This window comes from Coregonus lavaretus, assembly GCF_964263955.1.
Source record: "Coregonus lavaretus genome assembly, contig: HAP1_SCAFFOLD_999, whole genome shotgun sequence".
NCBI lineage: Eukaryota > Metazoa > Chordata > Actinopteri > Salmoniformes > Salmonidae > Coregonus > Coregonus lavaretus.
This window is the reverse complement of record NW_028157599.1, coordinates 143,824-158,155: the sequence shown is the minus strand read 5'-3', so window position 1 is coordinate 158,155 and position 14,332 is coordinate 143,824. Positions and strand designations below refer to the sequence as shown.

General features: G+C 46.3%; 1 protein-coding gene across 1 annotated transcript; it reads right to left on the bottom strand.

Annotated features, from left to right (window-relative positions):
• Positions 1 to 507: 507 nt before the first annotated feature.
• Positions 508 to 14,332, bottom strand: LOC311125190 (tudor domain-containing protein 7B-like; the record flags this gene model as incomplete). Its single annotated transcript, XM_084199244.1, has 19 exons — positions 508 to 606; positions 871 to 992; positions 2,874 to 3,034; positions 3,304 to 3,425; positions 5,247 to 5,681; positions 7,823 to 7,927; positions 8,097 to 8,231; positions 8,442 to 8,525; positions 8,641 to 8,775; positions 9,161 to 9,366; positions 9,753 to 9,864; positions 10,458 to 10,647; positions 10,896 to 11,032; positions 11,244 to 12,020; positions 12,236 to 12,469; positions 12,758 to 12,846; positions 13,051 to 13,293; positions 13,561 to 13,708; positions 14,132 to 14,332. The coding sequence occupies 19 exons, from the start codon at positions 14,330 to 14,332 to the stop codon at positions 508 to 510; spliced, it is 3,735 nt and encodes a 1,244-aa protein (XP_084055370.1).

Sequence of the window (14,332 nt, the reverse complement as noted above, 5' to 3'; positions counted from 1 at the left end):
GAAGGACAAATGGCTTAAAACAGATCAACTGCAAAGACCAAAAGTGGTGCTGAATAATAACTAAAGTAAAGAACTTCCTATGCAAAGTATTTGATGGAAGTTTGAAACTGAACGATAAAGGACACTTTTTGTATATACACTTGAACGACATACCCTGCTAAGGAGATTGATGGGGTGGGTACTGTTTCATTCCTTTCTCTGTATATACACACACAACTGCAAATAGAGTCATCCCCCCATACGATAAGAAAAATCACAGTTCTATGCTTCAGACAGTGCTAAACTGATAGACCGCGGTTCTTCATAAATGCAGGCTCCCCAATGACCTGTGACACTCTGGCAGATCTTTGTGACCTGTGGAATAAGTGAAAGGGATACCAACAGTTGTATGCTGCAGTGCTGTGCATCATTTCAGCAAATGTGGTAGACTCTGGCAGAGTTCTACCTGTGTGGCATAAGAAAATGATACCACAACAGTATTACGCGGTCTGTCTGTCCAGTTCGGTTCTACGCGGCGGTACTCAGCTCCTCTGGGAAGTCAGCCATGACGTTGTGGACCCAGATGTCTGTCTCCTCCTGAGCCGTGTCGACCAGGTACACCATCACCTAGGAGCACAACGGAAATAAGTCAGTGTCTGCATCCGAAATGGCACCCTATTCCCTATGTAGTTCACTACTTTTGACCAGGGCCCACGGGGCTCTGGTCGTCTGAAATGGGCCCTGGTCAAAAGTAGTGCACTATGTAAGGAATAGGGTACCATTTCAGACGCAACCAGGGACTTTATTGTTTTCTCCTTTTTTAAATGTTTGTAACTACCGGCTGTATATGTATTTTTGTAATTCTCAAATAAATTCAAATCAACCAATCACCTTCCTGTCCCAGGGAAGCTCCGCCTCCACCACACACTCCACCAGGGCCACCAGGGGCCTCTTCTCTACGTGGTTCCGGAACACAATGGACGCCGCCTCCGACCACACGCGCTGCTCCACACCTGGGGAGGGAAGTGGGAAGGGAGTGTAGAGTGGAGGGAAGGTAAGAGGGGTTATTCCATTTTATTAAACCTTTATTTATACAGGTTTGTCTGATTGTCTTTTTAAAAAATAATTTTGCAAGACTTGTTCAAGATAGCAGCAGAGGTAAGAGGTCAACCAGATAGAAATACACTGTTGATAAACTACAGTGGGGAAAAAAAGTATTTAGTCAGCCACCAATTGGGCAAGTTCTCCCACTTAAAAAGATGAGAGAGGCCTGTAATTTTCATCATAGGTACACGTCAACTATGACAGACAAAATGAGAAAAAAAAAAATCCAGAAAATCACATTGTAGGATTTTTTATGAATTTATTTGCAAATTATGGTGGAAAATAAGTATTTGGTCAATAACAAAAGTTTCTCAATACTTTGTTATATACCCTTTGTTGGCAATGACACAGGTCAAACGTTTTCTGTAAGTCTTCACAAGGTTTTCACACACTGTTGCTGGTATTTTGGCCCATTCCTCCATGCAGATCTCCTCTAGAGCAGTGATGTTTTGGGGCTGTCGCTGGGCAACACGGACTTTCAACTCCCTCCAAAGATTTTCTATGGGGTTGAGATCTGGAGACTGGCTAGGCCACTCCAGGACCTTGAAATGCTTCTTACGAAGCCACTCCTTCATTGCCCGGGCGGTGTGTTTGGGATCATTGTCATGCTGAAAGACCCAGCCACGTTTAATCTTCAATGCCCTTGCTGATGGAAGGAGGTTTTCACTCAAAATCTCACAATACATGGTCCCATTCATTCTTTCCTTTACACGGATCAGTCGTCCTGGTCCCTTTGCAGAAAAACAGCCCCAAAGCATGATATTTCCACCCACATGCTTCACAGTAGGTATGGTGTTCTTTGGATGCAACTCAGCATTCTTTGTCCTCCAAACACGACGAGTTGAGTTTTTACCAAAAAGTTCTATTTTGGTTTCATCTGACCATATGACATTCTCCCAATCCTCTTCTGGATCATCCAAATGCACTCTAGCAAACTTCAGACGGGCCTGGACATGTACTGGTTTAAGCAGGGGGACACGTCTGGCACTGCAGGATTTGAGTCCCTGGCGGCGTAGTGTGTTACTGATGGTAGGCTTTGTTACTTTGGTCCCAGCTCTCTGCAGGTCATTCACTAGGTCCCCCCGTGTGGTTCTGGGATTTTTGCTCACCGTTCTTGTGATCATTTTGACCCCACGGGGTGAGATCTTGCGTGGAGCCCCAGATCGAGGGAGATTATCAGTGGTCTTGTATGTCTTCCATTTCCTAATAATTTCTCCCACAGTTGATTTCTTCAAACCAAGCTGCTTACCTATTGCAGATTCAGTCTTCCCAGCCTGGTGCAGGTCTACAATTTTGTTTCTGGTGTCCTTTGACAGCTCTTTGGTCTTGGCCATAGTGGAGTTTGGAGTGTGACTGTTTGAGGTTGTGGACAGGTGTCTTTTATACTGATAACAAGTTCAAACAGGTGCCATTAATACAGGTAACGAGTGGAGGACAGAGGAGCCTCTTAAAGAAGAAGTTACAGGTCTGTGAGAGCCAGAAATCTTGCTTGTTTGTAGGTGACTAAACACTTATTTTCCACCATAATTTGCAAATAAATTCATAAAAAATCCTACAATGTGATTTTCTGGATTATTTTTTCTCAATTTGTCTGTCATAGTTGACGTGTACCTATGATGAAAATTACAGGCCTCATCTTTTTAAGTGGGAGAACTTGCACAATTGGTGGCTGACTAAATACTTTTTTCCCCCACTGTACAAATCACCAGTTAGACTATTCAAACAGAGAATTGCATTTACTCTATACACATTCATTATATGCACAGTATTACACATTGTCCAGTACTCACCAGCCAGTTGTGCGGTGATTCCCTGGAAGGGCAGCTGTCTGAACGACTCGATGAGGGGCTGGAGCAAGGTGCTGCTAACCAGCTCGTGTTTACCATAGTCCAGCTCGTACACAGACACCAGGCCGTTGGACAGAACCCCATTCACCAGGACACGGTGCCAACTGTGGGCACAGAGAGAGGTCAGAGGTCATACACAGACACCAGGCGGTTGGAGAGAACACCCTTGACCAACACAGTCAACTATGACGGGAAAGGGTGAATGAACACATTTATTTGACACATTGCCTCAGCCATGTGAAAACAACACAAAACCCATAAATCATCTAGGACTAAAAACACAATGAAGTCAACAGACAAGTGTGTGACTGGCTTTTTCATTTGTATAAAATCAAAACTGTAGAGGCCTCCAAACCCTAAACTGTCCACTCACTTATTGTCCACCTTGGCGGCGTAGACCTCTCCTTTCTGTACATCTCTGGGCCCCGGCCTCTCCTCCATCTGGTTGTAGTAAAGGATCATCTCTCCCATCAGCACCACCAGCTTGTACAGGTCCTGAGTTTGAATTGACACATTTCAAATATACTGAACAAAAATTGAAAATGCAACATGCAACAATATCATTGATTTTACTGCGTTACAGTTCATATTAGGAAATCAGTCAATTGAAATAAATTCATTAGGCCCTAATCAATGGATTTCACATGACTGGGAATACAGATATGCATCGGTTGGTCACAGATACCTTTAAAAAAATGGGCCTCGTCACGGTATTTTTGTGCATTCAAATTGCCATCGATAAAATACAATTGTGTTTGTTGTCTGTGGCTTATGCCTGCCCATACCATAACCCCACCATGGGGCACTTTGTTCTCAACATTAACATCAGCAAACCACTCGCCCACACGACGCCACACTTGGTCTGCAGTTGTGAGGCCGGTTGGACGTACTGCCAAATTCTCTAAAACGATGTTGGAGGCAGCTTATGGTAGAGAAATGAACATGACATTCTCTGGCAAAAGCTCTGGTGGACATTCCTGCAGTCAGCATGCCAATTGCACACTCCCTCAAAACTTGACACATCGTGTTGTGACATAACTGCACATTTTAGAGTGGCCTTTTATTGTCCCCAGCACAAGGTGCACCTGTGTAATGATCATGCCGTTTAATCAGCTTCTTGTGGTCCTCTGTAGCTCAGCTGGTAGAGCACGGCGCTTGTAACGCCAAGGTAGTGGGTTCGATCCCCGGGACCACCCATACACAAAAAAAAATTATGCACGCATGACTGTAAGTCGCTTTGGATAAAAGCGTCTGCTAAATGGCATATTATTGATATGCCTCACCTGTGAGGTGGATTATCTTGGCAAAGAAAAAATGCTCACTAACAGGTATGTAAACAACATTTGAGAGAAATAAGCTTTTTGTGCGTATGGAACATTTCTGTGATCTTATTTCAGCTCATGATACATGGGACCAACACTTTACATATTGCGTTTATATTTTTGTTCAGTCTACATAGAGTTGCCTCAGCCATGCAAGTTTCTTTCTGGATCAAAAAAGGGTTTAGGTGGTGGGCGTGACAGGGGGGGCGTGGTCGGCCCGGCTGACATTTTCTAACATTTGTCCATGGAGTTGAGACATTTTTGCAGTTTTAAAGCAAATTTCCTGCAATTCTATACATTTTACCATGCAGCTGAGAGAAATGTTGTACTGCAAATTTCATGCGATTATACATATTCTGCCATGGAGCTGAGAGAACATTTATAATAATATAATATGCCATTTAGCAGACGCTTTTATCCAAAGCGACTTACAGTCAAGCTAATTACCTGCAATTCTATGCATTTTGCCATGGCTAATCTGGTGTTCTTTTGCACAAACATAATAATAAAATATATACTGCTATATTCATTGTTTTTGGATCTTTCAATTCTCCCTGACTGTCTAGTTTTTATTTAGGTGATTGTCAGTCCTCAAAGATGATGTAGCTCCATTATATTTTCTACATACTTTATATCTGGTTTTAGTCCTTTAAGTTCAAACTGAAAGCATTATTTTTTTACAGTTTGGACTTCGGCGACCTGAAAAAACGCTTAGGCGGCCCGCCCAAGGATTTCATTGGCAGAAAAATCCCTGTCACGGGAGTTCAACAATACGGACTAAAATATACAAATACACATGATCAACAAGACTAAACAAGATCAGCAAATAGCAGCAAGCCCTCAAATGTTTAAGACTAATCTACTCCATTAACCATTTCTCTGCAGTCACAAATGGCATCCTTTTCCTTACATAGTGCGCTACTTTTGTGGCACCATGTAGGGAATAGGGTGCCATTTGGGATGCAGGCCTTGACAGCTCTCTTGAACTGGTTACCTGCCATGGCTGCAGCACAAAGTGTCCCGGGTGACAGGCCACAGACACGTAGATGTCAATGTTCTGGCCCGCCTGGGGAAGCTCCATGAGAGGGGGCAGCGCCAGCTGCTTCTCTCCCCAAGCGGAGGTGACCAAAGTGGGGGTGAGCGCGTTTGACGTGTCCCCGGCACCATCCAGAGGACTGGGGGTCTTGGTGGAGACAGGGATAGGGCTGCAGGCTGGGCTGTTGAGGGTGAGCTGATCCACCATGTTGGCGACCATGGTGTCGAGGAAACTGGGGGTAGGGAGGCCGTCCTTCTGGGGTCCGGGGGCGGTGGGGTGCTTCCATAGGTCAGAGGTCGCCATCTGGTGGTTAACACTGTGGGTGACATCCTGGGAGCCCTTAGAGGTAAACAGGTAGATGTGCACCAGCTTGGCCTCGTCCAGCTTCGAGATCTATAGAAAAGGAGAGGGTTAAAAATGCTTGGAGATCGACATGACATAGGAGAATCAATAACATTTCATTATAAAGTACAGCTTGGAGATCTACAGTGCATAGAGGAGGAGAGGGTTAGAAAGTTTGAAGATCTAACCGTACAGAAGGAAAATCAATCAAAAACATGTTTACAAAGTGCTTTAACATAGAGGGGAAGAGAGGGTGAAAATCAGTCCAATTAGAGCCTTTCATGTCGTCTTACATTTAAAAATAATAATAATGCTTCACAAGTTCGACATCCAGTGTGCCTACTTTCAGTTTGTGGCTTTTGAAAGCTGATGAAAGCTATACTAATGAGGACAACTGTGGCCCAATTCCTCCATTGCGCCAGCTGTGGATCACACCTGCTTCTAATGTCTAATCAACTCTCGTCCGTCTACGCCTCACTTTTTCAAGGATTATATTGCTGCTCTTGAAGCAAGCAAATTCAATAGTTCTTTGTCTAATTGAAAGTGTGCCGACTGCAATTTCTTCCCAAATGACATGCTGAACCAGCTGTTCAGCTAGCTGTTACCACACACCTGTAGTACAAAAACGGTTGATACAGTGCATTCGGAAAGTATTCAGATCCCTTGACTTTTTCCACATTTTGTTACATTACAGCCTTATTCTAAAATGGATTCAATTGTTTTTTTTTACCTCATCAATCTACACACAATACCCCATAATGACAAATCAAAAACAGTTTTTTGCAAATGTATTAAAAATGAAAAACTGCAATATTACATTTACATAAGTATTCAGACCCTTTACTCAGTACTTTGCTGAAGCACCTTTGGCAGCGATTACAGCCTCGAGACTTCTTGGGTATGACGCTACAAGCTTGGCACACCTGTATTTGGAGAGTTTCTCCCATTCTTCTCTGCAGATCCACTCAAGCTGTGTCAAGTTGGATGGGGAGCGTCGCTACACAGCTATTTTCAGTCCGGGCTCTGGCTGGGCCACTCAAGGACATTCAGAGACTTGTCCCAAAGCCACTCCTGCGTGGTCTTGGCTGTGTGCTTTGGGTAGTTGCCCTGTTGGAAGGTGAACCTTTCCCCAGTCTGAGGTCCTGAGCGCTCTGGAGCAGGTTTTCATCTTTCCCTCGGTCCTGACTAGTCTCCCAGTGGTGCCAGGTTTCCTCCAGACATGACGCTTGGCATTCAGGCCAAAGAGTTCAATCTTGGTTTCGTCAGACCAGAGAATCTTGTTTCTCTTGGTTGGAGAGTCTTTTAGGTGCCTTTTGGCAAACTCCAAGTGGGCTGTCATGTGCCTTTTACTGAGGAGTGGCTTCCGTCTGGCCACTCTACCATAAAAGCCTGATTGGTGGAGTGCTGCAGAGATGGTTGTCCTTCTGGAAGGTTCTCCCATCTCCACAGATGAACGCTGGAGCTCTGTCAGAGTGACCATCGGGTTCTTGGTCACCTCCCTGACCAAGGCCCTTCTCCACCGATTGCTCAGTTTGGCCGGGCGGCCAGATCTAGGAAGAGTCTTGGTGGTTCCAAACTTTTTCCACTTAAGAATGATGGAGGCCACTATGTTCTTGGGGACCTTCAATGCTACAGAAATGTTTTGGTACCCTTCCCCAGATGTCTGCATCGACACAATCCTGTCTCGGAGCTCTACAGACAATTATTTTGACTTCATGGTTTGATTTTTGCTCTGACATGCATTGTCAACTGTGGGATCTTATATAGACAGGTCTGTGCCTTTCCAAATCATGTCCAATCAATAGAATTTACCACAGGTGGACTCCAATCAAGTTGTAGAAACATTTCAAGGAGGATCAATGGAAACAGGATGCACCTGAGCTCAATTTCAAGTCTCATAGCAAAGGGTCTGAAAACATATGTAATAAATAAGGTTTATTTTTTATTTTTAATAAATTTGCACACATTTTTTAAACCTGTTTTTGCTTTGTTATTATGGGGTATTGTGTGTAGATTGCTGAGGACTTTTAAAAAATTTAATCAATTTTAGAATAAGGCTGTAACGTATCAAAATGTGGAAAAAGTCAAGGGGTCTCAATACTTTCCGAATGCACTATATATACTTTAATTGGGGCATTTCTTCTGTATAGGAAAACGACTAAATGAGATCTGTGTGTGTGTGACTGACGTACCTTCATGCTACAGTCCATAGAGTTGAGTACAGCATCTCTAAGCCAGAGAACTGCCTCAGGAGTCCAGACCCCCACCTCCAGGTCTGCCAGACAACACTTGATCGCCTAGGAAGAGAGTAGTATACTTTAATATCCCATAGGGACATTTGCTTGCGACAAAGTACAGGCACGCATAGCGTACAGATAACCTATCGCAACACAAACTGTACATCAGACGACAGAAGAGAAAACAAGGGATCAATCATCGATAAAGCCAGGAGTTTTTCCGTCCGACCTGTGTTGGGATGACCATGAGCTCGTGCAGGAACGGCGGAGGGATCTCTCTCAGCTCTATGACCTCTACAGAGGCCGGGACTCCCAGGTCCATAAACTTGATATCTAGCACTCTGCTACCATGGAGGTTGGTGATCTGACAGGGGTGCACAGACATTCTGTTTGGTAAAAGCAAGCACAGTGCAGAATAACAGAGCACAGAATTGGTTTGAAACGCATAACATTTCTCTATTCATTTATTTTGGGGTGAACAGATGTATTGTCAAAGAACACCCCATTGGGAAATGTGTTCCTTCCATGTTCCCAAGTGTTCCCCATGTAGTATATTCTCCAGACAGTCTCTTACCTCTACTCTGGACCACCTTCCTTTGTACCGGGCCAGGCAGCACTTCCCACAGAACGGAGTGGACACCAGAGACTCTGACGTCACCTGGCAAAGAGACGATCAATAACATATTGTAAGTCCCATAACAATAGTATTAGGCTATATGTGGAACAGCAATTTATCCGAAAAATGTATAGTGTGACCAACTGTCTTCATGTACCTGGGTTATGAAGAAGGCCTCGATCTTCTCCAGGATCTCATTGAGCTTGACCCGACCTCGGGAGGGCAGCTGGCAGAAGATGGTGCCGTCTGAACAAACATTGGTCACAGACACATTCATATAGGTACTGTTGACCTGGAGGAGAAACCACAGACATATTAAAACTCAATACTTCGGACATATGGGACAACATATTAATGAACACCTAATTGAGAATAAACCCTCATTCCAGTAAGAAACAGAGAGAGATCGAGGTAGATAAACACGGCAAGAGAAAACAGGATGGGAATGCATGTATTTCATTTCTGATGGATGAAGCACAGAACACAATATTGCATGTGCTACCTACTGCCGTTGTGCCATAGAGCAAGGCAATTGACCTTGAAATGGGCTCCACTCCGAAGCTGACCCTGTGCTGCTCCCAGCATGTCGTCTCTGTGCGCGTGGCGTGTCCTTTCCATGCAACTTGATCAAATGTGCATTGAAAAGAAAATGTCTACTCTATAAAATCTATAACAACCTGTAAAGGGTTCTCCATGGCCTTGTCCTGCAGGGCCTTGAGGCAGACAGCGTTGATGTTGACATCATCGTCGTGCGACGTGTCGTAGAGCACCACCTGGGGCGGCTCCGCGTCGTGCTGCAGCAGCTCCACCAGGAGGATCTTCCCTACGGCCAGGGACTCCAGCGTCTGCAGCACAGAGAGCTCCGAGCTGAACTGCTCCAGACCTACAGACAGAGAGGAGGCGAAGAGACAGAAAGAGGGACAGAAGAGAGAGAGAGATGGAGAAAGAGAGATGGTGACAGAAGCGTGTGAGGGAGAGAGAGAGAGAAGAGAAAGAGCGAGTGAGTAAGATAGGAGAGAAAGAGAGAGCGATTCAAATCAACCTCTTGCCCCATATTATATCCCCTAGGTCCTTAGATCTGAAAGGATCCCTAAAGGATAAAGACAGCCGATTAAACACACAAGACTGTAGCGACACGTCACGTGTAAATAAACATTACAAATCCCAACTCGTCTTTCCAACGAATCCTTTTCATGGACACACTGTAGTTGCAAAGCTCAGAAGAGATGGGGGGGGGGGGGGGGGGAATGGGAGTTGAACTTGGGTTACCGGCTAGTTTACAAGTAGCCGCCTGGAAGGGCAGCTTGAGGAAGTCTTTCTGCAGCTCCAGTAGCTTGGTTCTACTGATGACCTCAGAGAAGCCATGGTCCACGTAGTACACCTGTAGGGCAACAACACAGTCTGGTTAGAAACAGGGCCTTGAACTTTGTGTCAACTGAAAACCTACAAGGTAAGTCCTCTAGTGGTACACTGTTAACCAAGTTACTGGGCTAGTGGTCCACGTAAAATCACCTGAGAGGCATCAAGACAAGTCTGGTTAGAAACAGGGCCATGTAGGTGATGTGGGCTTGACACCTGCTACTAAGTCTAGCTTAGGAAGGGCCAATATAGCGTCCTCATTATTTCCTGCTTCCCATGATTATTAGTTTTCACACTACACTGTAAAATCTAACTAAAAAGGTTTGCAGGGAAAAAAAGTATCCTCATAGGGCCATTCTAAACTATTACCACACAGCTTCCTTTTTATTGAGCTTCCTAAACACTTTCCTTTTTACTGCATTTTTTATGCATTTTAACAGGCCAATGTTTGTTCAACTTTCCACCACCTAATCGTGTTTCGGCTCACAGTTCCCTGCAGCGCTTCAAAAACCTATAGGGGAGGTTTCCCGGACACCGATTAAGCCTAGTCCTCGACTAAACATCCCTTTCAATGGAGGTTCTCCATTGAGCTTGCCTCTCCAAGTCCTTTCTTACCTTGACTTTGTCGGTCATGACCTCACAGACCTGGGCCCTGACGACCTCCTCGCCCCCCTCCACTTTGACGGCCGCCAGTTTGCCAGCCGAGGGGAAGGGGAGGAGCCGCTGAACACTGAGCTGGCTGTAGACCGTCTTCATGGATTCCTCCATCACCTCCAGGGCCTGAGAGTAGCCATTGCCTATGTACCTGAGTAAGAAGAGTACAATTCCAAACATTTTACGAAAGTTCTCAGGTTTTTCTGAAATCCAGGTTGGAGGAATTCCGGAAGCGGCAGTTGATATTGCAGGGGAGGGAATCTTCTAAACAGGAAATTAGAGGCTTTAGGCAGCAAAATGCCCTGAAAAGTTCATGAAATGCCCTCGAAATTGCAATGTCGAAGGTAAACATTTTTTTTCCCTTAAAGAAATTATCAGAGGACCAAAGAAATAAGCTACCTGAGGATGACCTGGTTGGTGCTGCTTGCCTCCACCACCAGCACTGAGGGGAACTCCTCCTTGGGGAGCAGCAGAGGAGGAACCATGGGGGTGCTGTTGAGCTTATAACCCGACGGAGAGGACGGGGTGCTGCTCACCTGCATGTCCAAACAACACACACCTTACTACAGTTGTGCCAATGTGTTTTCTACCAGTTTCTTCTATTGGAGTGGGCTCAGGTTTGGGAGGGAATCGATTCCCGACTCCGGGAAGTGAGGAATTAGAAATGACTCCAATATATGATATGATATCCTGAATAAACGATGAATAAATGAAATCATATTTCTGGCGGGGAACAGGTAGCCCTACCTTGGCCTTGTACTCGGTGGCGGGGCCGTAGAGAATGGCCTTCTTCTTGTTGTCAGGCATGGGGTACTCCACGGTGCAGATGTCCAGTAACAGAGACAGGTTGGCCAGGATGTCCTCTGGGAAGGGGACCTTGAAGGTCTCCTGGTAGAGCTTGGGGAGGGCGTGGGCCCACAGGCCGTGGCTGTACTTAGACAGCAGCTCCTTCAGTCTGAGGCGCGCCTCCGCAGGGATGCTCACCGCTGTAGGGGAAAGGGGGATCGGGGTGGTGGGGGTAGGGGTAGGGGAGGTCATCCATGTGGGGGAGGTGGGGGTGAGGGAGGGAGGAGTAGGGGAGGTGGGGGGAGTTGTGGGCTTCCATGAGGGCGAGGTGGAAGTAGGGGAGGTTCTCCACAAAGCACAGGTGGCTGTAGGGAGTAGGGGGGAAGAAGAGGGCTTCCACAAGGTAGAGGGGGCAGTTGGAGAGGTGGGGGTATGGGTCGGGGAGTGCTTCCACGAAGGGGGAGTGGGCGAGGTCTGACTCTGGTTCAGGGAGGGGCTCCTCAGTGAGAAGAATAGAGGGGCCAGTTTCACTGGGTTGGCGGTGGCTGGTTTGACTGGAGCGGTAGTGATGGATTTGACCGAACTGACAGTGATGGGTTTGGCTGGGAGGGTTGTGGCTGCTTTTCCTGTATAAGGAGCAGTTGGGGGTTTGACCGGTGCGACAGCAGGGCTGGGGGGTTTGGGCTGAGGGGGGTAGACCAGCCGGTCTGCTCGATTGGTACTAACAGGCTTCTCAACCTGAAACACAAAGTGCCACTCGATGCATCAAAGTGAATATTTAAAGTGTATAAAACTTCTCAAAAACACCACAGTAAAACAGCGCGACTATCTAATGTTCTGAAAATCTGTGGGTGAAAAATAAAGTGGTAGCTATTCTATCATCTCAAAACATTTCCTTTTTGTTGCTGATAGAAGGGAAACAAAGATAATATGATTTTCCACTAGATACTTACTGAGCAGATATGTGTCCAGTTCTCCAGGTCTATGACTGCTTGGCCAGGTAGGTCCTGTTTGTGCATCTCCCGGTACACAGAGGGCAGCTTGGACAGCCACAGACCACTGCAGTACTTCTTCAGCACCTCAGAGATCCCACTCTGGACCACCTGGGGGTTGTAGCCTCCCGGCTGAAGGGCTTTGGCCTTCGGGGGAGCGGGGACGTTACTGATGGTAACGGAGAGAGCTGGGAAATAGTAGGATGAACGGATGACACGTTATTAATACATAGTATACCAGCCACAGTCATGTTCAGTAGGGTGAAAACGTTTTCAAACGTTTTGGACAGTAACACTACCACCCACCGCTAAAGGGTTCAGAGGACATACATGCACTGTAACCAGATGGCCTCTAGGGGGTGACACAGCATACACTTCCTAGGTGAAATACTCTTGGTCTTTGGGATTTCAGACAAGATCTCCACTATGAATCTGCTGCCATGGAATTAGCCAAATCTCCAACTGGAGAAAGGTGGGTCCCACTTGAGACTTACCAGGAGCTCTCTGGGTGGTATTCGAAATGTGATGGCTGACTTCATTCACCAGTCTAGAAGAAAAGGTACATGTATTGTCTGGCTTGAAGAAAGAGATTAGAGGTATAGCAACATCTGTTGGTACTATTTGAATGCAGAGAAGACATTTTGCAATGACATTCCATCAAATGACATTGAACGTAGTATAACATCTCAAATCACCTATGCCTTACACAATGGTGTGTGTTTGTACCCTCCACACCTCTCATACTAAAGCATGTGTTCCTTCCACTCACCTCTCACACTGTACGGGCACCTTCGTCACCTGAGTGATGGGCTCCCTGTTTTGACTCTGCGGTGCCGGAGCAGGGGGGTTGACCCTCTCGTCATGCTGGCTGTACATCTTCCTGATGTCTCCCCCAGCGCTGAAGCCTCCATAGGAGTTGTAGCTCCGCGTCCGTGGGGCTCCCATGGAGGTGTAAGGCTGGCTCCAGCCAGAGCGCACTGGGGCACGGTCGGGCTGACGCAGGGACTTCCGAGGCTTCTCTGGAGGAAGACAGGGAGAGATGGAAGCGGTAGATGTCAGTGATGATAGCATCCTGCATCACTTTTTCACTCACTGATTTTATTCATATGTGCAAAGAATCAGGGGAGAGATAAATATAATTTTGGTCTGAAAGGCCCTTATTCTTAGATTTTTGTTGAAATTCTAGTTCTCAAAGGAATACTGAACTGGGCCATCGAGGAAAGACACATTCAGAAAAGAGCCATTGTCAGATGGCACTGACTGGGACAAGGACAGACGAGACCTACCATAGAACACAAAGTTGGAAGCCAATTTCGACCTCATCCGACAGTTCAGCATCCGGGAGCAGCCAGGTGCCCTCTTGCTGGACTTCTGACGGGCGACCAGCTGAGCGATGTGGGCCGTTTCTTGACAGACTGCAGCGAAGCACATTATCTACAGGAGAAATATGGAAAGTACCAGCCCATACAAAGTGGCACACACAGGCTTAAAGTCTAAATCGGACTAGCTCAACTCTCCTCAAACTCCAAATCTGTCCTTCCTCCTGAAATGTGCACGTCTTCACTTCCCTTCATGGATTTAAAAGGAACAGGCTGGTAGAAAGGAACGGGCAGGTATAAGGAATATGGTGCTTGCTATATGGAAAATGCTTACTCTAATCTGGTACTTCTCAAATGTGTGGGGAGGATGTGTACGAGTGCACACTTCAGGAGAAAGGACAGATCACATGACATTTTAGTCCTTTAGCAGACGCTCTTATACAAAGCGATTTACAGGAGTAACTAGGGTTAAGTGCCTTTTCCCTTGCTCAAGGGCACAGGCAGACCAGCTGCCCGTTTATTGGGACATAGGCCTTACCTCCCCCATGCGATTCTCCAACCTGACCACGGAGGGGATACTGCGGAGGAAGCACTCCAGTGAAGGGTAGCCCATCTTTCTGTCAGGGATGAGCTCCCCCGTCAGCGACCTGTATTCCCCCTGCAGCCGCGTAATGGACACCCCGTTCTTATTGGCCTGGAGGACAGCCCGGAGCATCTTCTTCATCAGATCGTCAGACAT